The 21,425-nt window shown below is 41.6% G+C and overlaps 2 protein-coding genes across 3 annotated transcripts in view; both read right to left on the bottom strand.

Moving 5' to 3' along the window:
- Positions 1–8,911: 8,911 nt before the first annotated feature.
- On the bottom strand, positions 8,912–11,100 carry rassf10a (Ras association domain family member 10a). The gene has a single exon (XM_046304945.1). The coding sequence runs from the start codon at positions 10,760–10,762 to the stop codon at positions 9,392–9,394; it is 1,371 nt and encodes a 456-aa protein (XP_046160901.1). The 5' UTR covers positions 10,763–11,100; the 3' UTR covers positions 8,912–9,391.
- Positions 11,101–15,438: 4,338 nt separating this feature from the next.
- tead1a (TEA domain family member 1a) overlaps positions 15,439–21,425 on the bottom strand; it is a 112,839-nt gene continuing 106,852 nt past the window's right edge. For both annotated transcript variants that reach the window (XM_046347213.1, XM_046347223.1), the window contains 3 exons: positions 18,892–19,032; positions 16,305–16,457; positions 15,439–16,220 (listed from right to left, as the gene is read on the bottom strand). In XM_046347213.1, the coding sequence (XP_046203169.1) occupies positions 16,107–16,220; positions 16,305–16,457; positions 18,892–19,032 (408 nt within the window). In that variant the 3' untranslated portion in view covers positions 15,439–16,106. The remainder of the gene's footprint in view (positions 16,221–16,304; positions 16,458–18,891; positions 19,033–21,425) is intronic.

Raw genomic sequence — 21,425 nt, 5'->3', positions numbered from 1 at the left:
TCCAGTAGGTGGATTTAACTAGCGTTGCTCTGTGTTGATGCATGTTCTCATTCTGCTTCTCTCCTGTTTTTTCTCTTGCTATTTCACTCTCGCTCTAAGTTAAGGTAGTGACCTATTAAATGCTCAGGAATGCTTTGAGTGAACCCTCTGACCTTGTAAGGCTGCGTTTTAGACAGGAAGCCTGATTCTATTTATTTTCCACTCATTGGTGTTTTTACCAATCACACATTTTTCAGAGCTCATCTGATTGGTCAATTTGTGAAAATAAAATATCAGATTCTGTCTTCCTGTCTAAATGCAGCCTAATGGCTCTGACCTGGTAGTTCAGGGTCAAAGGCAGTCCTCAGAACCTGGGGAGGAGGGAGGGATGGGTGGAGAGCTCAGGGGTACAAGTGCTCCCCATACCTGAAGCAAGAGTGGGAGTTTGGCGCTCAGTAACGTTTGTTTACATCCCCCAATGTCTCCTGTCTCACCTGCTTTCAAACAGGACATGGGTTATTGCATCATTTTCTCATCTACTGTAACAGTATGAGGCCATGTGTGGCATATTAGATGATACATTTAAACTTTAGCCAGTTTCACAAAACATATTTCCAAAGGTTAACACATACAAAACAAATTAGACCGAAACGCAACAATTGTAGTAAAACATTTACATTCAAACTAGTTATTTTGGTCTCGTTTCCCAGAAGTCTATTACATTCTCCTAATCCAGTCTTGTATGCTGTGTTTTGGTTTCTACTATACTTATATCCTTATGTGTCCACTCAACCTCATGGATAGAGCAGATACCTTTTTAGGCAGGTACGTCCACACACAGGATGCAATTTGTCTTCCAGTTGTTCTGGGAGATAAGCTCTGTCAGCTCTTGTTAAAGACGCATTAACATCTGCATGAGGAGGAGGCACACAGGGTTGAATTATTGACAGCACACTGTTTCTCTCACCTCTAGTCCAGGTTCACTACAATCATTTTAGGAGTTTCTAAATTGTTTGTGCTCTTTGACGTGCCCATGATTCAATCTTTATACATTAATGAAAACATATTTTGATGGTACCTAATCTTACATGGGAGAGCACACAAATGACCTAATTACACAGGTGAGAGAGCTTCAGTTTTTACTCATGTCAAAATGTTGCCCACGCGCACACACCCCTAACCCAACTGTAATGGGAAGTGAGCAGGAAAGGGAAAGGTGCCGCCTGCTTCCTGGCATTCATCTTTTGGGATGAGTTGGACTAGAATCAAAATGAACATATGCCACTTCTGAACAGACCTGACAAACAGGTTATAATCATCTAGAAAAAAACATTTTTGAAAAATAAAACGTTCATGTTTATCTCTAAAGAATAACAAGAATTGCTTACAAATCAACGACTAAATCATGTTTTTCAACTAATAACGATGTCAGTATATGTGGAAACCCTGACAGATGCAAGATATGCACTTGCCATTAGTCATCTTCCTGCTGTTTCACCCTTCATAGAGAAGCTATACTCTTGTTGATTTCCAATTCATTAAAAGGAGTTCAAGACATTATTCCTTCTGACCTGCCCTGTGTGTCCACACAGTAAGGATGACCTACAGTACTGTAGCTTTCTCATCAATATAACCACTAATGAAAACATTGACTGGACCGCAGTTATTCTAACTTATTGTACTGTGAGGTTTTTATATACAGTTATAGGATCTTAATTTGACATCTTGTCACAGCAAAATAATCCTGCTGCAACAGGATTTTAATGTTTAGTCTATAATGTTGCATGATCGATGGTTAGGCTATTTGGCTGAAAGTAGGCTACTTGAGAAGTGCAATATGTTAATATAACCGTGGGTTTTCAGTAAATTTATGTAAATCACGAAGTTCATCTGCATGTCCTGAAGTGCAGGAAAATTCTCAGCACCAAAAGAGTGATCAAATTAAGATCCGGCACCTCTACCACTAAATTTAAATAATGATGATCGTGAAGTGCAAAATTATAAACAAATCGTCAACTGCTGGTTTTGATAATTAGCTCTTCTGGTCAGGAGCGTTGTTATAAATCGTCATGGTGATTTCTTTTCACCATGCCTGTTAGGAGCTGTGTTGTTCAGAGGGTAACATTAGAAGGCCCAAATTTATGACTTGCATAATGGACGAGTGTTGTTGCGTAGCACTAACATGACTCCCTGTTCAGCATAAGTGTCGTGACTGGCTCCTGTGAGAACCTGTTTAAATGCTGTGAACCTGTTCTTTACTTCACTCTTTCCTACTGACAGACAACATAACATATGCCAGCTCCAACCTGTTCACACCGATAGCTCTGATTGCTGCATGGGAATAGGACTCGAGCATATGACTGTTGATAATATATCATAAAAGCAGAACCTAGCTAATGGCTGGCCCACCAAACATGACCTTGTTTTGCCAATGCATGGTTGTGTTATTGCAATGTAACATGTTTGATTTTTTTTCTAGTTCAGTGCACGAATATATTATGCCAGGGAAGTGATGGAAGGGATGTGTAACACACACACACACACACACACATATACACACACACACACACACACACACACACACACACACACACACACACACACACACACACACACACACACACACACACACACACACACACACACACACACACACACACACACACACACACACACAGGTATGTAGAGGGACATTGTGTCCTGTGCTGTGTGAGTCATTAAAAGGGGTTGACACACACAGGCATGTTTCGTCTTTGACAGGCCTGTGGAGCATGAGATCAAGGAAGCCTGCTGAATGTATTTACTATGGTAAATGTTTAATCTAGCCAGCCTTTCCAACTAGCTGGACGCCTGTTTGCCTGCAGCTCTGTGTTTCCCAGCCCTATGCAGCCAAAATCACAGCACCGCCAAGGTTAGGTTACAGGGAGATGTTGGAGAATTTGGGTTCACAGACATTACGAGAGGAATAGTTGTGGTTGCATTCTGTGCTGTGCTAAACCATTTAAATCAGTGTCATCTACACTGTGTGTCCAAGGCTTCCCACAGTTGTCAAGTTGTCTGGATGGCCTTTGGATGGTGGACCATTCTTGATACACACGGGAAACTGCTGAGCATGAAAACAACTGCAGCGTTGCAGTTCTTGACACAAACCGATTCACCTGGCACTTACTATCATACCCTGTTCAAAGACACTTAAATCTTTTGTCTTGCCGATTAACCCTCTGAATGGGACACGTACACAATCCATGTCTCAATTGTCTCAAGGCTTAAAAATCCTTATTTGAACTGTCTCACCTCTTCATCTACACTGATTTAACAAGTGATGTCAATAAGGGATCATAGCTTTCACCTGGATTCACCTGGTCAATCTGTCATGGAAAGAGCAGGTGTTCTTAATGTTTTGTACACTCAGTGTATTCCCATGTTTGTCGCATAACTCTAACATGGCATTAATCGGTCCTATTGGGCCTGCGTGTTAGAACAACAACATTAAGCTGCTTTGGTTTCAAAACTAGAAGCAGGAGGAATTAACCCAACCATACCCCTTCCTATAAATCAATATGGCTGAGTGGCTCCTCGGGTTGAGAGTTATGACAAGCACTGTCAGAGGACTGTGTCTGTGAGTTATGACAAGCACTGTGAGAGGACTGTGTCTGTGAGTTATGACGGGCACTGTGAGAGGACTGTGTCTGTGAGTTATGACAAGCACTGTGAGAGGACTGTGTCTGTGAGTTATGACGGGCACTGTGAGAGGACTGTGTCTGTGAGTTATGACGGGCACTGTGAGAGGACTGTGTCTGTGAGTTATGACAAGCACTGTGAGAGGACTGTGTCTGTGAGTTATGATGGGCACTGTGAGAGGACTGTGTCTGAGTTATGACAAGCACTGTGAGAGGACTGTGTCTGAGTTATGACGGGCACTGTGAGAGGACTGTGTCTGTGAGTTATGACGGGCCCTGTGAGGGGACTGTGTCTGTGAGTTATGACGGGGACTGTGTCTGTGAGTTATGACGGGCCCTGTGAGGGGACTGTGTCTGTGAGTTATGACGGGCACTGTGAGAGGACTGTGTCTGTGAGTTATGACAAGCATTGTGAGAGGACTGTGTCTGTGAGTTATGACGGGCACTGTGAGAGGACTGTGTCTGTGAGTTATGACAAGCACTGTGAGAGGACTGTGTCTGTGAGTTATGACGGGCACTGTGAGAGGACTGTGTCTGTGAGTTATGACGGGCCCTGTGAGGGGACTGTGTCTGTGAGTTATGACGGGCCCTGTGAGGGGACTGTGTCTGTGAGTTATGACGGGGACTGTGTCTGTGAGTTATGACGGGCCCTGTGAGGGGACTGTGTCTGTGAGTTATGACGGGCCCTGTGAGGGGACTGTGTCTGTGAGTTATGACGGGGACTGTGTCTGTGAGTTATGACGGGCCCTGTGAGGGGACTGTGTCTGTGAGTTATGACGGGCCCTGTGAGGGGACTGTGTCTGAGTAATTACTCTCTCTTACATGGCACCAAACAGCCAGGCTGAGTTGTTGTCATCAACGATTCAGACGAGGCCACACCCTAGTCTTCATGTTCCATGTTCATCCAGCTAGATTGACTGATGAACAGAACAGAGCAGACAGGCTCATCAAGTTTATTAGGCACTTAGCTACAGTAGGAGCTCTGACAGGACTTCTGTCTCTTTCTATCACTCTTTCAGCGCCACATTCAGTAGGAAAACATTGTTAAATGTTTCAGATAGAAATTACATGAGCAGAGCCAACATGATTCCTTATTCTACATGTTAGAGAGGCATAAATATATTGAAATATATTTAGGCTAAATATATTTCTATCTGATGCTCCTCAATGTTGTGCCCTGCTGAACATGCCCCAGGTTTCAGAATGACTAGAGGGTCAGCCCCTCCATCTGACATGCCCCTTGTGGAACAATTAGCTCCAGTGTAGAATGGTCTGGATGGGGGTGAGAGTGGTTGTCAGTTGGCACCTTGAGGTGTGTTATGTTATGTTCTGACTCACTCCTGGTTTGGTTTTACTGCCCCCCGCTCATCCAGATTGTTTCGATGTCAGTAGTATTTCCTAAAGACAGCCACCAGATGAAGAGAGGGTTTAATTAGATCCCATATGGATATTAACTGCTGGGCTCATTCCAGCAAACACATAATGAGCCTGCATCATCTCTTGCGAGTGGTTTTGTACTATGCATATGTAGCATGTATTTCAATATCACAAAAGTCTCTTAAATTTGATTATATATACAGTGCCTTGCGAAAGTATTCGGCCCCCTTGAACTTTGCGACCTTTTTCCACATTTCAGGCTTCAAACATAAAGATATAAAACTGTATTTTTTTTGTGAAGAATCAACAACAAGTGGGACACAATCATGAAGTGGAACGACATTTATTGGATATTTCAAACTTTTTTAACAAATCAAAAACGGAAAAATTGGGCGTGCAAAATTATTCAGCCCCCTTAAGTTAATACTTTGTAGCGCCACCTTTTGCTGCGATTACAGCTGTAAGTCGCTTGGGGTATGTCTCTATCAGTTTTGCACATCGAGAGACTGAAATGTTTTCCCATTCCTCCTTGCAAAACAGCTCGAGCTCAGTGAGGTTGGATGGAGAGCATTTGTGAACAGCAGTTTTCAGTTCTTTCCACAGATTCTCGATTGGATTCAGGTCTGGACTTTGACTTGGCCATTCTAACACCTGGATATGTTTATTTTTGAACCATTCCATTGTAGATTTTGCTTTATGTTTTGGATCATTGTCTTGTTGGAAGACAAATCTTCGTCCTAGTCTCAGGTCTTTTGCAGACTCCATCAGGTTTTCTTCCAGAATGGTCCTGTATTTGGCTCCATCCATCTTCCCATCAATTTTAACCATCTTCCCTGTCCCTGCTGAAGAAAAGCAGGCCCAAACCATGATGCTGCCACCACCATGTTTGACAGTGGGGATAGGGTGTTCAGGGTGATGAGCTGTGTTGCTTTTACGCCAAACATAACATTTTGCATTGTTGCCAAAAAGTTCAATTTTGGTTTCATCTGACCAGAGCACCTTCTTCCACATGTTTGGTGTGTCTCCCAGGTGGCTTGTGGCAAACTTTAAACGACACTTTTTATGGATATCTTTAAGAAATGGCTTTCTTCTTGCCACTCTTCCATAAAGGCCAGATTTGTGCAATATACGACTGATTGTTGTCCTACGGACAGTCTCCCACCTCAGCTGTAGATCTCTGCAGTTCATCCAGAGTGATCATGGGCCTCTTGGCTGCATCTCTGATCAGTCTTCTCCTTGTATGAGCTGAAAGTTTAGAGGGACGGCCAGGTCTTGGTAGATTTGCAGTGGTCTGATACTCCTTCCATTTCAATATTATCGCTTGCACAGTGCTCCTTGGGATGTTTAAAGCTTGGGAAATCTTTTTGTATCCAAATCCAGCTTTAAACTTCTTCACAACAGTATCTCGGACCTGCCTGGTGTGTTCCTTGTTCTTCATGATGCTCTCTGCGCTTTTAACGAACCTCTGAGACTATCACAGTGCAGGTGCATTTATACGGAGACTTGATTACACACAGGTGGATTGTCTTTATCATCATTCGTCATTTAGGTCAACATTGGATCATTCAGAGATCCTCACTGAACTTCTGGAGAGAGTTTGCTGCACTGAAAGTAAAGGGGCTGAATAATTTTGCACGCCCAATTTTTCAGTTTTTGTTTGTTTAAAAAAGTTTGAAATATCCAATAAATGTCGTTCCACTTCATGATTGTGTCCCACTTGTTGTTGATTCTTCACAAAAAAATACAGTTTTATATCTTTATGTTTGAAGCCTGAAATGTGGCAAAAGGTCGCAAAGTTCAAGGGGGCTGAATACTTTCGCAAGGCACTGTACATATTGATGATCTCTTTGGGGTGAATCATAACCGACTGGCCAGATGTGCAGTAGGTTTTCACTTAGTTATTCAGCGATGTCAATGGGATATTAAATGAAAATTCTACTTAAGTGGAAGTTACAATTGGCCCCTTAAAGTTTTAGAGGGCCGGTCTTAATTCAGCTGGCGTAAGAATGATTCCGGTCTTACAGGTTGCTGCTCTGTAACTATTTATAGATTTGCTGTCTCCTGCCGATACAGTTCATTACCTGGGTTTATGAATGATGAGGTTGATGACCCATGAGAACATCGCCAGGGCAGGGTCTCATTTATTACTAAGGGGGCATTGCATGAGTGGAATGGTGGGGGTTGAAGGGTACCTTTCTTTCTGAAAGGTCAGTCTTTTAACCTTACAGTATGTCTGCATTATGCAACTCCATTATGATAACACCAGCCTGATAGCGTTATCATTCAAACGCAACAGAAATGGTACAGGAAATCCCTGGAACAGATGGTTACGCCTACGTTTTATTTTTAAAGTTTATAGTTAAATCATGCTATTTATGGTAAGGGTGTGGCCAGGTTGTTTTTAAAGTGAAGTGGGTATGGTACAGTGTATGGATACGTTTGAGGTAAAATGGCTGTTTGAGGACAATGCAACAAGGTTGTGTTTCAGTGTTATCTGTGACTTACCAGAGTGCTTAAACAGTTAAATCGCCTTATCTACCCAACACGGCTACAAAGCCTACACAGCATAAACACAGTTTCAGAGAGAAGAAGTAGCTGTGCCATCCAAGACAGCAGCTGCCTGTGACTGTCTGGTGTTTCTCTCTGTTTTGCTTCTCCTCTACACACACACATCACACACACCACACACACCACACACACCACACACACCACACACCACACACACCACACACACCACACGCACACCGCTGACCAGATGTTCCTCTCTGGTGTCCAATCCAAACACACTGCCGCTCTATTTCATGTACACAGGAATTTATGCTCTTGTTTGTTTGTCTGTTTGAAACATTTCCATTCAATCTTGCTGAATGAAGTGTTATCTACCCCCATCCTCCCTCTCTGTCATCTGGTGGGATCAGAGCAGGTGCTGGTGTTAGAGAAAGACTGGGGACGACCTCACTACTGTACCACTGATCTGTCTGTCTGTGTCTGTCTGGCCACATACTGTACACCTCTGTGTGATCAATTTCAAACATAAGGCCAAAATAATCTCAGCAGTATAGAAAACTAACACAGCGTTAGTGTGGCACTGAGCTGTTGCGGATTCGAATCCTCCAGATCTGAAACACACACATCCCTTCTCAAACAGTTCCAGTCCATCCCACACAGTAGCACATGAAGCCTGACCCAGCCTTCCTCCCTGACTTATGTAGAGCTGCTGTTTTCAGCAGAGGGAGCCGGGCTAGGCAGCTGCTCTCTGGCCCTGCCGCCCCGTGTCAAACACAGCACAGTGAGCGCACAGTGGGCACAACAACAGCACGACGCCCAGACACAGACGCAGACGGGGTTGTATAAACAGAAACTGATTCTGCATGACATGTTTCTCTCTCCTCCTCAATTTGTAGAACCACAGTCTGAGTAGGGCAGTGCATAACCACTGCATTGACTTTGGGATGTCTCAGCTTTCCCAGGATCCATATACACTATTACTTGTCCTGATAAACCGATTAGAGCTCTCGAATGGTTGTCCTGACATAAACCATGGTGAGAACAACCGATCCATGAGGTTGATTGGCACAGCACTGTAACTGAATAGGGCATTGCCCCCAATAGGGCATGACCATCATGTTGCCAAGAAACCGGAGAGAAAGTGAGGATCGCCTACATGGATGAATTAAACAATCACTGGATCAGGTGACAGCTAGTCTGAATTTGCATCAGTATTCTCTCAACATGAACAGTTATTAATGCATCAACAACATTCTCAAGAGAGAGGTTTCGTTCATTGATAATGTCCTTTGATATTTCTAGAAGTTACCATCTGGGAAATGCTACATCTTGGCAGTACTAAATCAAACAGATCATAATATGTTGTAATACTTTATTTCCACAGTAACCTGTATGTTTATAGCTGAATGGTCATAGTCATGTGCGTCTTTGCAGTTCAATGCAGTTGTTGTTTTCCCTATTTCTAATACTTGTGACACACAGAAACAGCAGAGCAAGCTATATCAATTTTCCATAACTTTTGTTAGGATTTCAGCACAATTGACATATGATATATTGCTTGTTTATACTATTTACATTTTAGTCATTTAGCAGACACTGTTATCCAGAGCAACTTACAAGTGCCTTGCTCAAGGGCACATAGTCATATTTTCACCTAGTCAGGTCAGGGATTCGAACCAGCGACCTTTAGGTCAAATGCTCTTAACTGCTAGGCTACCTGACGCCTTATAGATTTTATGTGTCCATGCTTATGTCTTTTGGAGAAAAAGGAGAAACATATTGTTTTGTGTAGAGAATGTCACTGTCCCTGAGTTGGCATTACATATTTTCAACAGTTCAATAAAGAGCTACACTAGTGATTCACAAACAGGTGTATTGTCAGAGTCCTGGCTATGCATGGAGCTCAGCCCCGTGTCTGAGTCCTCATCGTTCGTGTTGCTGGTCTTGGAGAGACCTCTGGCCTGCTCCACCCACCCACTGCTTTTCTCCAAGGAAGGCAACATTTCAGTCTCAGTAACACCAGAGGGTTCTTTGTAATCATCGGGGACCTTCTCGTTATTTAAATCCATAGAGTCCATTTTTGCGAGCAAATCCGTTAGTTCTTTTTCTTTTGCGTCCCACAGCTCCTGGCTTAAGTCCAAATCACCCTTAATAGTCTCTAAATCCGTGTTCAAACGAAGACCAATATATAAACTAGTATCCAGCTGTATTTTGACTCTCTCCTCCTCTAAAACCAAGTCATTCTCTGATAAACTGTCCACAGTTATCTCTTGAGCAGCGACCCCTGCCTTTGGAGCCATTGCAGACACGGGGATGTCGACAGACCCCCCAATACTATCGGTATCTTTGCCCGACAGCTCATCTTGCCGTCTTTTCATCCACCTTTGGTTCAGCTCCTCCTGAATCTCACCTGTGATGATGTCCATGAGAGCTTCGCGTTCTGTCAACTCCTCCTGAAGTCGCAGGACCACCTCGCAACAGAGCGCGTACTCCTCAAACTGTGCGACAGCCTCCGCGGAACATGGCACGCTCTCTGTTGGATCAGCCTTCGCGCTTGACTCCACCATGTATGTGTCCTGCACATAATTGATACCATGTTTCTTAATTCTGTCAAAATGCACTTTTGCCTCATACCTCTCTATATCCCTATCTAATTCTTTGATCCTTTTGATCTGCTGGCGGATGGTGTGATCCTGCGATATAACCAAGTGCACCAACGTTTCCACTTTCTCCACTGAGGACGTCTCCTCTTTCTTTTTGGTAATTTTGTCCAACTTTCTAAAAGCTTTTCTAACAATCCTCCGCTGCTTTTCTTGCGAGAAAGCCATTGTGGTCTTGGCTGCTTCCTTGAACACGCACGGACTGTCTTTGCTCTGAACAACCCGCGCCTCGGCACTCCTGGGTCCGTTGTTCGGTAACGATGCCTCATTCTTCACCAACACAAACCTCACATTTTCCTGCTCATCTCCCCAGGCACCCCAGAGACGCAGGATTTTGGTTTTATTGGGTAAAATCCTCTCAAAGCCTCTCCATTTCTCCGCTATGCAGTAAGTCTGGGGGGTCCCAGATAGCATCACCGCTGACGCACCTTGCTTCAAGTTTTGGTCCTCCAGTAGAACTTTGACAACATCGGAGCAGGTGGTGCGCTTGGACAGCCCGGAGACCAGTTTCTCCTCCCGGCAGACCCATACTGATACCTTGCATTCTTCCTGCTCCATACTAGAAAAACCTTTAACCCAATTGCTGATTAAAGTTTCTGCTCCCCTTTCGACTCATCGGTTCCACTTTTCAGTTGTAGAGAGAAAAGTGACACACACCTTCATTTGGAGCCGTCCTTATTCTCATGTAAACATGTCATCATCATGAAGTAATAAGCGCAGTAAACTTTCCTCCAGTAGGACTATTCCCGTGGCAGACTGAGTGAGTCACGCTGTGAAGTTGTTCTGCCGGGGATCACATTATCAGACTTCCTTTTGGAACACTGTTGGCAGAGAAGGAACGGGCATCCTTCCTTTCGGTTGGTATGCACTGCTGTGGGTACATTTTTATGCAAACACTAAAGTATACGCCCTCCGCTCCCAAGGGGACTCTTTCCACTCTTAGTTGATCAGAAGTTTTTGAATGTAACATTACCCACCCACTTGGTGCGAATTTTACGCACCAGTTTGCCTACTGTACTTTGGTCAAAACTACCATCAATCACATGTGAAAGATTAAAAAGTGGACACATTTTAAAGTGACTGTTATATATGTCATTAAATGAATCAAGTGAAATTGTCAAGTTAAACTATATAAGTATTCTGATGTCTCAAGCTTATTCATCTACAAGACCTTTTATTAGTTTATGTTGATACACAGAAAGACAAGAGTTAGTCAGGTTCCCCCTTGTTTCACATCTTGAAGACTTCTGATCTGGTCGTCTGCATAAACAACAAAGCAAGCAAGCAAAATACATTAAAAAAATATGAATGGAGCTGCTCAGAAGATAATTGATCTCTGCCCTCTATAACATCCCAACCAAACCACTTCCCGCAAAGACATATGAAGGAAAAACATATTTTCATAAAACAAGGATTTGTCTGTGGTTATTGCAGAGGTCTTTAGTTGTCTGGGTGTGTATATGTTAATTCCCTACAGCCCTGGCCAGAATCACAGCTCGTCATTGGTCCCGGTCGGTTTATCCTCCTGTGATCCTGACAGCTGATGACAGGCCAAGTTTGTTGATGAAACACTACATAAAACGCCAGGCTGGAGGTTATAATCATGTCAGGCAGGGTATTCTCCAACATCAACATAGCCAGGAGCTAGCTGTATTGAAAGAGGATTGCCATTTCGAAGATCAAGAAAAACAACTGGAGTTACTATTTATTCTCATGTGTGTGAATAGGTCAACATTATCACAGGTTGCCAAGCCCGATTCTTTTGCATAGAGCTCCCCCTGTTGTGCATTAGGAGCATTGTATGTTCCAGCAAAATAAGTAATACTAAAATCATTTCAGAGACATTAATTGACGTTTGTGAGAAATTATCATTCATTATCATTCAGAAACATAATTGAATATTTATTTTAATTTGATATAATATGCATACAACATTTCTAGAAAGCTATAAAATATCTAACATTTTAGCAATGAAGAAAAACGTACAAAGCAAAGACCAGACCCAGTACAGTAAAAACACATAGTCTTTTTCCATATTCTTGTCTCTTTATACAAATAACCTTTAACCTTTAACCTTTTCTCTGCACACAATGTTCTGAGGTTGCCATCCAAACTTGAGAAAAATTCAAGCCTGTTTTGAAAAAAAAATAGACAAAAAGGTACCAGTACCTACAGACAAATAACACACAACCCAGATCTTAACTGCTGACGTTTGTGTAAAAAAAGACTCCATTTTAAAATAACTATATTTTCCAAAAACGTATCTTTTGGTTGACAGGACTGACATACTGGGAGCCCAACAGTGAAACAAACAGGCTTGACTCTGGTTAAACTGGAGTCATCACGAAAGCATTGTAAGTATAGCCTACATAGAACACATTGAAACAGAAACTGCTGTAGTGGTGGTCTGTGTTTCTCACACCATAATCTAGTCCCAATTATTAATAAATTAGAACACAGGTCAAAGGTCTTCTAAGCATGACATGAACCCTGCCTGATCCATTGTCTTCAGCAAGACTAACATCCAAGTATACTGCATTATGTTTTATGGACTGTGATGTTAGTGTGCATATGGTATGATAACAGTTGATTTACTGTGACAGTCATATCAAATGAACCTTCGCAGAGGGATCTTTTGACCCATAACTATTGAAAAGACTGAACATGCATCTAAGGGTACTTATCTTTTCTCAAATAGTCTAATTGTTGTGGTAATGAATACAGTTCTACAGAGAAAGATATTGATAAAGGCATTCTGGTGATCTCGTCCGCCATTTCTTTAACATTTTGGTTTTGCTTCTTTTAAACCTTTTGTAAGATCTAAAGTCATGACCAAAGGCACTTTATAATAGTGCAGGCGACAAATGCACACCTGACATGTCTCCAGATTTTTGGTTTTTGATAGACAAGGCAAAGTTATTACTGCTATTACACATGAAACTTGTTTATTGTAATAATCAATGTATAACTTAGCATCATTATTTTGTAAAACAAGGTGAAATGTGTACATGTAAAACTGACAGTTGTGTATCTATAATGACCAACATGAAACATTACTAATGTTATGCATTTCCATCCAAGCAAACCAGATGCCATTGGGGAAAAGTTACTAAGGCACTATACATTCAACACTGGGATGTATGAGAATAACAGGGCTGTCCTCCAGCTTAGGAAAGAGCTCACATTTCGTGGTGGTTATAGTATCTGTAAGGATGCCATTCCCTACCGCCAAGGTTAAAGATGCAATCCGCAGTAGGGGAAACAGCGCCACTGTCCACCCCACGGACGTTATTGTTTTTGTTTGGCTGACAAAGTGGAGGTGAGGAACGTCACACATCCTGCGAAACATTTCTTTACAGTACATATTCTGCTGTTCTCTCGCATGTGCAATGATGTGGTGGTGGTGGTGGTGGGGGGGGGGTATAGTTGTTTGCAGTACCTTCTTTGTTGTTGTTATATTGCAAACAGACGTGGCAGTTCCATTAATAACGAGTCCAGCTTTAGTGTAGGCCACAGATTGACGGGCAAAATAAGGCTGTATAGCATCGAGAACCAAGAACACCCAAAGATTAATGTGTGGGAGTGTTTTAACTACTGTGTTCCTCAGTCACTGAGAAGTAAAGTTTGACTCTACACCGCATAACCATACAGAGGAACTAAGTGCTTTGGGATGGGGAACTATGGTAGTACAGTGCTTTCATTTTCAATATGTGAATTCTTTGCTTCATTGTCATATGTGGTAAAACCGTAGCAGCTTAGAGAAAATATAATTTAGGAGGAATCTCTGGTCTCTGCCATGCATTGTCTTGCTTTAGTGTCATCAGTGCTTTTTCTCTTTAGTTGGGCACAGGGGATATGATGCAAAGTGGTACATGAATCTTATTTATACTCTCAATGTCCCTGGAATTGTAACTGTAACCTGTCTTCATCATACATTAATTTAGCATTTTCTATGTTATCCAAAATGTAAAACCTTTTTTCTTTGGAAAATATTTATGTGCTAGTGATGTTCATTCGGAAAGTATTCAGACCCCTTGACTTTTTCCAGATTTTGTTACATTTGAGCATTATTCTAAAATGGATTAAATGAAAAAAAGATCCTCAACATCTACACACAATACCTGATAATGAATAGGCAAAAACAGGTTTGACATTTTTGCAAATGGATTAAAAACAGAAATACCTTATTTACAAAAGTATTCAGACCCTTTGCTATGAGCCTCGAAATTGAGCTCAGATGCATCCTGTTTCCATTGATTATCCTTGATGATTTTTCAGTCCACCTGTGGTAAATTCAATTGATTGGACATGATTTGGAAAGGTACACACCTGTCTATATACGATCACACAGTTGACAGTGCATGTCAGAGCAAAAACCAAGCCAAGAGGTTGAAGGTATTGTCCGTAGAGCTCTGAGACAGGATTGTGTCAATGCACAGATCTGGGGAAGGGTACTAAAAAAAATGTCTGCAGCATTGAAGATGTCCACGAACACAGTGGCCTCCATCATTTTTAAATGGAAGACGTTTGGAACCACCAAGACTCTTCCTAGAGCTGGCCGCCCAGCCAAACTGAGCAATCGGGGGAGAAGGACCTTGGTCAGGGAGGTGACCAAGACTCCGATGGTCACTCTAACAGAAATACTCTGTAGAGATGGGAGAACCTTCCAGAAGGGCAAACATCTCTGTATCATTCCACCAATCAGGCCTTTATGGTAGAGTGGCCAGATGGAAGCCACTCCTCAGTAAAAGGCACATGACAGTACCAAAAGGCACCTAAAGACTCTCAGACCATTAGAAACAAGATTATCTGGACTGATGAAACCAAGATTGAACTCTTTGGCCTAAATGCCAAGCATCTCGTCTGGAGGAAACCTGGCGGTGAAGCATGGTGGTGGCAGCGTCATGCTGTGGGAATGTTTTTCAGCGGCAGGAACTGGGCGACTAGTCAGGTTCGAGGGAAAGATGAACAGAGCAAAGTATAGAGAGATCCTTGATGAAAACCAGCTCCAGAGTGTTCAGGACCTCAGACTGGGGTGAAGGTTCAGCTTCCAACAGGACAATGACCCTAAGAACACAGCCAAGACAACACAGGAGTGGCTTCGGGACAAGTCTCTGAATGTCCTTGAGTGGCCCAGCCAGAGCACGGACTTGAACCTGATCGAAAATCTCTGGAGACCTGAAAATATTTTTAGAAATTAGCAACAATTTCTAAAAACCTGTTTTTGCTTTGTTATTATGGTGTATTGTGTGTAGATTGATGAGAATAAACACTTTACAGCCTTATTCTAAAATTGATTAAAGTAACAAAATGAGGAAAAAGTCAACAGGTCTGAATACTTTCCGAAGGCACTGTATGTAGTAACTGTATAATGTTTTATATTTATCCAATTAAGAAAGGCTTAGATCTGAATTGGTTCATAATTGTGATGACTACAGTATAAAATACAGAAAACAGAGCTTCCAAATGTAATCCACAGTACATCTTCCTATTATGTTACACAATGCCCCTTCATATGTACACCATAGTTATGACCAAGTCTGGAAAAATGACACCACACAACTGTACCACAAATTGACAGCTGCACTCATACAAACATACATACGAAATACAAATAGAATGATATTATCCATTAGAAACTTCACCCCAATGTAACCCAAGGACATTGTGGGTGGGATTTGTGTAGAGGCACAGCCACTTTCCATAAGGTTGTCTTTCTGAAGGTGTGTTTCACTGGGCGGTTGCCTCGTGTCACTCTCACAACCAACCAATCACAACAGCGATTTATCTCTGTCAATTACTAAGAATTCATCCTTCAATGTCTTCCCTCCATTCTTCAGAAGCTGTCCTTCAGGTAGATCGGTGATTGTTTGTCCCAGCACGTTTCTACTGAATCAGTCTCTTATTCCTTGACTAGCCGGTAGATGTGATGTTGAGCTCCATGGTCGCTGTTCGACACCTCAAACACACATGCCATGCACAGCATCGTCTCCTGTGTTTCTCTGTTAGTCACCACCTGAAGCACAAGAGAAATGCAGTGTGAGACACACAGACACAAACACTAGTATACAAGCATACCGACTGAACAGGCTATCCTTACCAATAGGATAGTGAAGTTCTCTAGGACACTGTTCATCATGTACTTCTCAGGCAGGTGTTTGAGTTTGTGGATGAAGTTGATCATGTATTCACACATTGGGGAGCGGCTTATCCTGTAGACAAAGCGTCCATTCTCGAAGCAGGCATATTCCGTCTGAGGGGGGGAGAGAGAGAGAGATCACAGAGTACAGCTCTTCACAAGAATAATAAGTGGAGGGAACAATGTCCACCACAATCAAATAGGAGGTACAACACAGCAATTGTGAGAAACACAAACATAAAAGTAGGTAAGGATTATGAGTCGTGTAGTTTTTAATAGTTGCTTCTCCACCAAGCACACAGTGGTGTGTGTGCGTGTAGGACTAAGAGCTGGATTCACTTCGTATCACAGAAGATACGCGTTCAAATTGAAAGGTAATTTCCAATTGAGCCGAAATATGCAGCGTTTACCCGCAAACGTGGAACATACCCTTTAAATTTCAATCAAGCTATAACGTGGAACATACCCTTTAAATTTCAATCAAGCTATAACGTGGAACATACCCTTTAAATTTCAAAAAAGCTATAACGTAGAACATACCCTTTAAATTTCAAAAAAGCTATAACGTGGAACATACCCTTTAAATTTCAAAAAAGCTACAACGTGGAACATACCCTTTAAATTTCAATCAAGCTATAACGTGGAACATACCCTTTAAATTTCAATCAAGCTATAACGTGGAACATACCCTTTAAATTTCAAAAAAGCTATAACGTGGAACATACCCTTTAAATTTCAATCAAGCTATAACGTGGAACATACCCTTTAAATTTCAATCAAGCTATAACGTGGAACATACCCTTTAAATTTCAAAAAAGCTATAACGTAGAACATACCCTTTAAATTTCAAAAAAGCTATAACGTGGAACATACCCTTTAAATTTCAAAAAAGCTACAACGTGGAACATACCCTTTAAATTTCAATCAAGCTATAACGTGGAACATACCCTTTAAATTTCAATCAAGTTATAACGTGGAACATACCCTTTAAATTTCAATCAAGCTATAACGTGGAACATACCCTTTAAATTTCAATCAATCTATAACGTGGAACATACCCTTTAAATTTCAATCAAGCTATAACGTGGAACATAACCTTTAAATTTCAAAAAAGCTATAACGTGGAACATACCCTTTAAATTTCAAAAAAGCTATAACGTGGAACATACACTTTAAATTTAAAAAAAGCTACAACGTGGAACATACCCTTTAAATTTCAATCAAGCTATAACGTGGAACATACCCTTTAAATTTCAAAAAAGCTATAACGTGGAACATACCCTTTAAATTTCAAAAAAGCTACAACGTGGAACATACCCTTTAAATTTCAATCAAGCTATAACGTGGAACATACCCTTTAAATTTCAATCAAGCTATAACGTGGAACATACCCTTTAAATTTCAATCAAGCTATAACGTGGAACATACCCTTTAAATTTCAATCAATCTATAACGTGGAACATACCCTTTAAATTTCAATCAAGCTATAACGTGGAACATAACCTTTAAATTTCAAAAAAGCTATAACGTGGAACATACCCTTTAAATTTCAAAAAAGCTATAACGTGGAACATACACTTTAAATTTAAAAAAAGCTACAACGTGGAACATACCCTTTAAATTTCAATCAAGCTATAACATGGAACATACCCTTTAAATTTCAATCAAGCTATAACGTGGAACATACCCTTTAAATTTCAATCAAGCTATAACGTGGAACATACCCTTTAAATTTCAATCAAGCTATAACGTGGAACATACCCTTTAAATTTCAATCAAGCTATAACGTGGAACATACCCTTTAAATTTCAATCAAGCTATAACGTGGAACATACCCTTTAAATTTCAATCAAGCTATAACGTGGAACATACCCTTTAAATTTCAAAAAAGCTATAACGTGGAACATACCCTTTAAATTTCAAAAAAGCGATAACGTGGAACATACCCTTTACATTTCAATCAAGCTATAACGTGGAACATACCCTTTAAATTTCAAAAAAGCTATAACGTGGAACATACCCTTTAAATTTCAAAAAAGCTATAACGTGGAACATACCCTTTAAATTTCAAAAAAGCTACAACGTGGAACATACCCTTTAAATTTCAATCAAGCTATAACGTGGAACATACCCTTTAAATTTCAATCAAGCTATAACGTGGAACATACCCTTTAAATTTCAATCAAGCTATAACGTGGAACATACCCTTTAAATTTCAATCAAGCGATAACGTGGAACATACCCTTTAAATTTCAATCAAGCTATAACGTGGAACATACCCTTTAAATTTCAATCAAGCTATAACGTGGAACATACCCTTTAAATTTCAATCAAGCCATAACGTGGAACATACCCTTTAAATTTCAATCAAGCTATAACGTGGATCTTCAGCGTTATTGATATGTAAAGGCAATGTTCCCACTTTAGTGGAGACTTTATTCAGGATAAACACTGCATATGTCATCTCAATCAGAAGTTACCTTTACATTTCTATCACGTAAACTGTAACGCTTCAGCTTTACAGACTGAATAGAGCCCTAGGACTCACCTCAACCTTCTCGACCACCTGCTTGCCGAAGGAGCACACCTTGGTAGAGCATGTGATGGTCATGTTCTCAGAGCTCTCATACTGGCTGCTCACACCGTAGAAGGCCCCAGAGTCATCCTGGATGTTACAGTTCAGGTCAGCCTGCATCAGGACAACACAACATGTATTTGAAAAAATATTTTACCTTTATTTTATTTAACTAGGCAAGTCATATAGAGGATAAACTACATAGTCAAACAAATGTTGACTAACACCAGCAAAGCAATGAGTTAAATGTTTACAACAAAATACATACACATGTTTAAGGACTAATATAACTTGGCTGTACAGCTGGGTTATCCAACTGGCGGCCCGGCCCGCTGGTGATTTTATTTGCCCCCCCCCCAAAATTTTCTGTGCAAAAAAAATACATTTAAAATCATAAGACTGTAAAAACAAATCTGTTCCAAAATATTCCCACACATAGATAGTGCATGGTATGAGCATCGATGCCAGGCACGCCGGTTCTAGTATCTCAGAAACGTCCGGCCTCCTGGGCTTTTCATGCATAACAGTGCCTAGGGTTTACCGAGAATTGTGCGACAAATAAAAACATCCAGTCAGCGGCAGTCCTGAGGTCAAAAAATCGATGAGGTCGAAGGAGAATGGCAAGAATTGTGCAAGCTAACAGGCGGCCCATAAATAGGCAAATAACAGTGCAGTACAACAGTGGTGTGCAGTACGGCATCACGGTGCACACAACTCGTTGGTCATTGTCACAGATGGGCTATTGAAGCGACCACACCGGGTTCCACTCCTATCAGCTAAAAACAACGGGAATGTTTTCCTGGCACACTTCAGGTCCTTTGATACCAGTGGCGGTCGGTAACGTTTAAGATGAGGGAGGACAATAATTTATTATGAGCATTGCCTTATTTCTATTAAAGCATATTGGATGACGGTCATTCATATTCCATTCACTCAGCTTAATGTAACATCAATAGGTTTTAGATAATACATGATACTCACATTTTCCCTATACCCATCTTAATGTTGCCACAACCTAGTTTATGAATGAAAGTTTACAACGTGAGAGAAATATTAGACTAATCAAGGTGACAGACAGTGACACATTCAATACCAGCTTGCACACTCTTGCCTGCATCTAGCTAATCTAGGGTGTAATCAGTAGTCCAACAGTTGCAAACGAGAGTTTCTATTGGACAAATTCAGGTATGTTTATCCCACCGATTGTGTTGAAAAACGTTCCTTAAACGGAAACAAACGAAACGAGAATGAATACGCCCTCGATCACAGGCAAACACAGTTCACTTTCAGAGCAGCCACATACAAACAGCATGATCCGTTTGCTTGTTAAATAATTCCTTCTCGCATGTACATGCTCTCTTCCTCTCACCTTTTCCCTTCACTTATAGACTTCAGTGCACAACACATCAGATGTCTGTGACCATAACCTAGCTGTAGTTAATGCTTTCATTCTCTGATCCTTTGATTGGGTGGACAACATGTCAGTTCATGCTACAAGAGCTCTGATAGGTTGGAGGACTTCCTATGGAAGTTGTAATAATTACTGTGTAAGTCTATGGAAGTGGCTGAGAACCATACGCCTCCTAGGTTTTGTATTGAAGTCCATGAACCCAAAGGAGGATGGAACTAGCTGCCCTCTGGCTACACCATGGTGCTACCAGAGTGCTGTTGAGGCTACTGTAGATCTTTTACATTTTACATTTAAGTCATTTAGCAGACGCTCTTATCCAGAGCGACTTACAAATTGGTGCATTCACCTTATGACATCCAGTGGGACAGTCACTTAACAATAGTGCATCTAAAACTTAGGGGGGGTGGGGTGAGAGGGATTACTTAACCTATCCTAGGTATTCCTTGAAGAGGTGGGGTTTCAGGTGTCTCCGGAAGGTGGTGATTGACTCCGCTGTCCTGGCGTCGTGAGGGAGTTTGTTCCACCATTGGGGGGCCAGGGCAGCGAACAGTTTTGACTGGGCTGAGCGGGAGCTGTACTTCCTCAGTGGTAGGGAGGCGAGCAGGCCAGAGGTGGATGAACGCAGTGCCCTTGTTTGGGTGTAGGGCCTGATCAGAGCCTGGAGGTACTGAGGTGCCGTTCCCCTCACAGCTCCGTAGGCAAGCACCATGGTCTTGTAGCGGATGCGAGCTTCAACTGGAAGCCAGTGGAGAGAACGGAGGAGCGGGGTGACGTGAGAGAACTTGGGAAGGTTGAACACCAGACGGGCTGCGGCGTTCTGGATGAGTTGAAGGGGTTTAATGGCACAGGCAGGGAGCCCAGCCAACAGCGAGTTGCAAAACAGTGTTTTAATCAATTATCTGGTGACATATGAATATATTTAGGATAGTTTTACCTAAAAAGGAGAATGTTTTTAATGTTTCACTATTTATTTTTTTATTCACTGAGGATGGTCCTCCCTGTCCTCCTCTAAGGAGCCTCCACTGCTTGATATCAATTGAGAAACATTTCCATGTCCCAAAAAATTCTGTGTGTTCTGGAGGCAAAGGGGGGTCCG

This window comes from Oncorhynchus gorbuscha, linkage group LG01 (genome assembly GCF_021184085.1).
Source record: "Oncorhynchus gorbuscha isolate QuinsamMale2020 ecotype Even-year linkage group LG01, OgorEven_v1.0, whole genome shotgun sequence".
NCBI lineage: Eukaryota > Metazoa > Chordata > Actinopteri > Salmoniformes > Salmonidae > Oncorhynchus > Oncorhynchus gorbuscha.
This window is presented reverse-complemented; position numbering and strand designations above follow the sequence as displayed.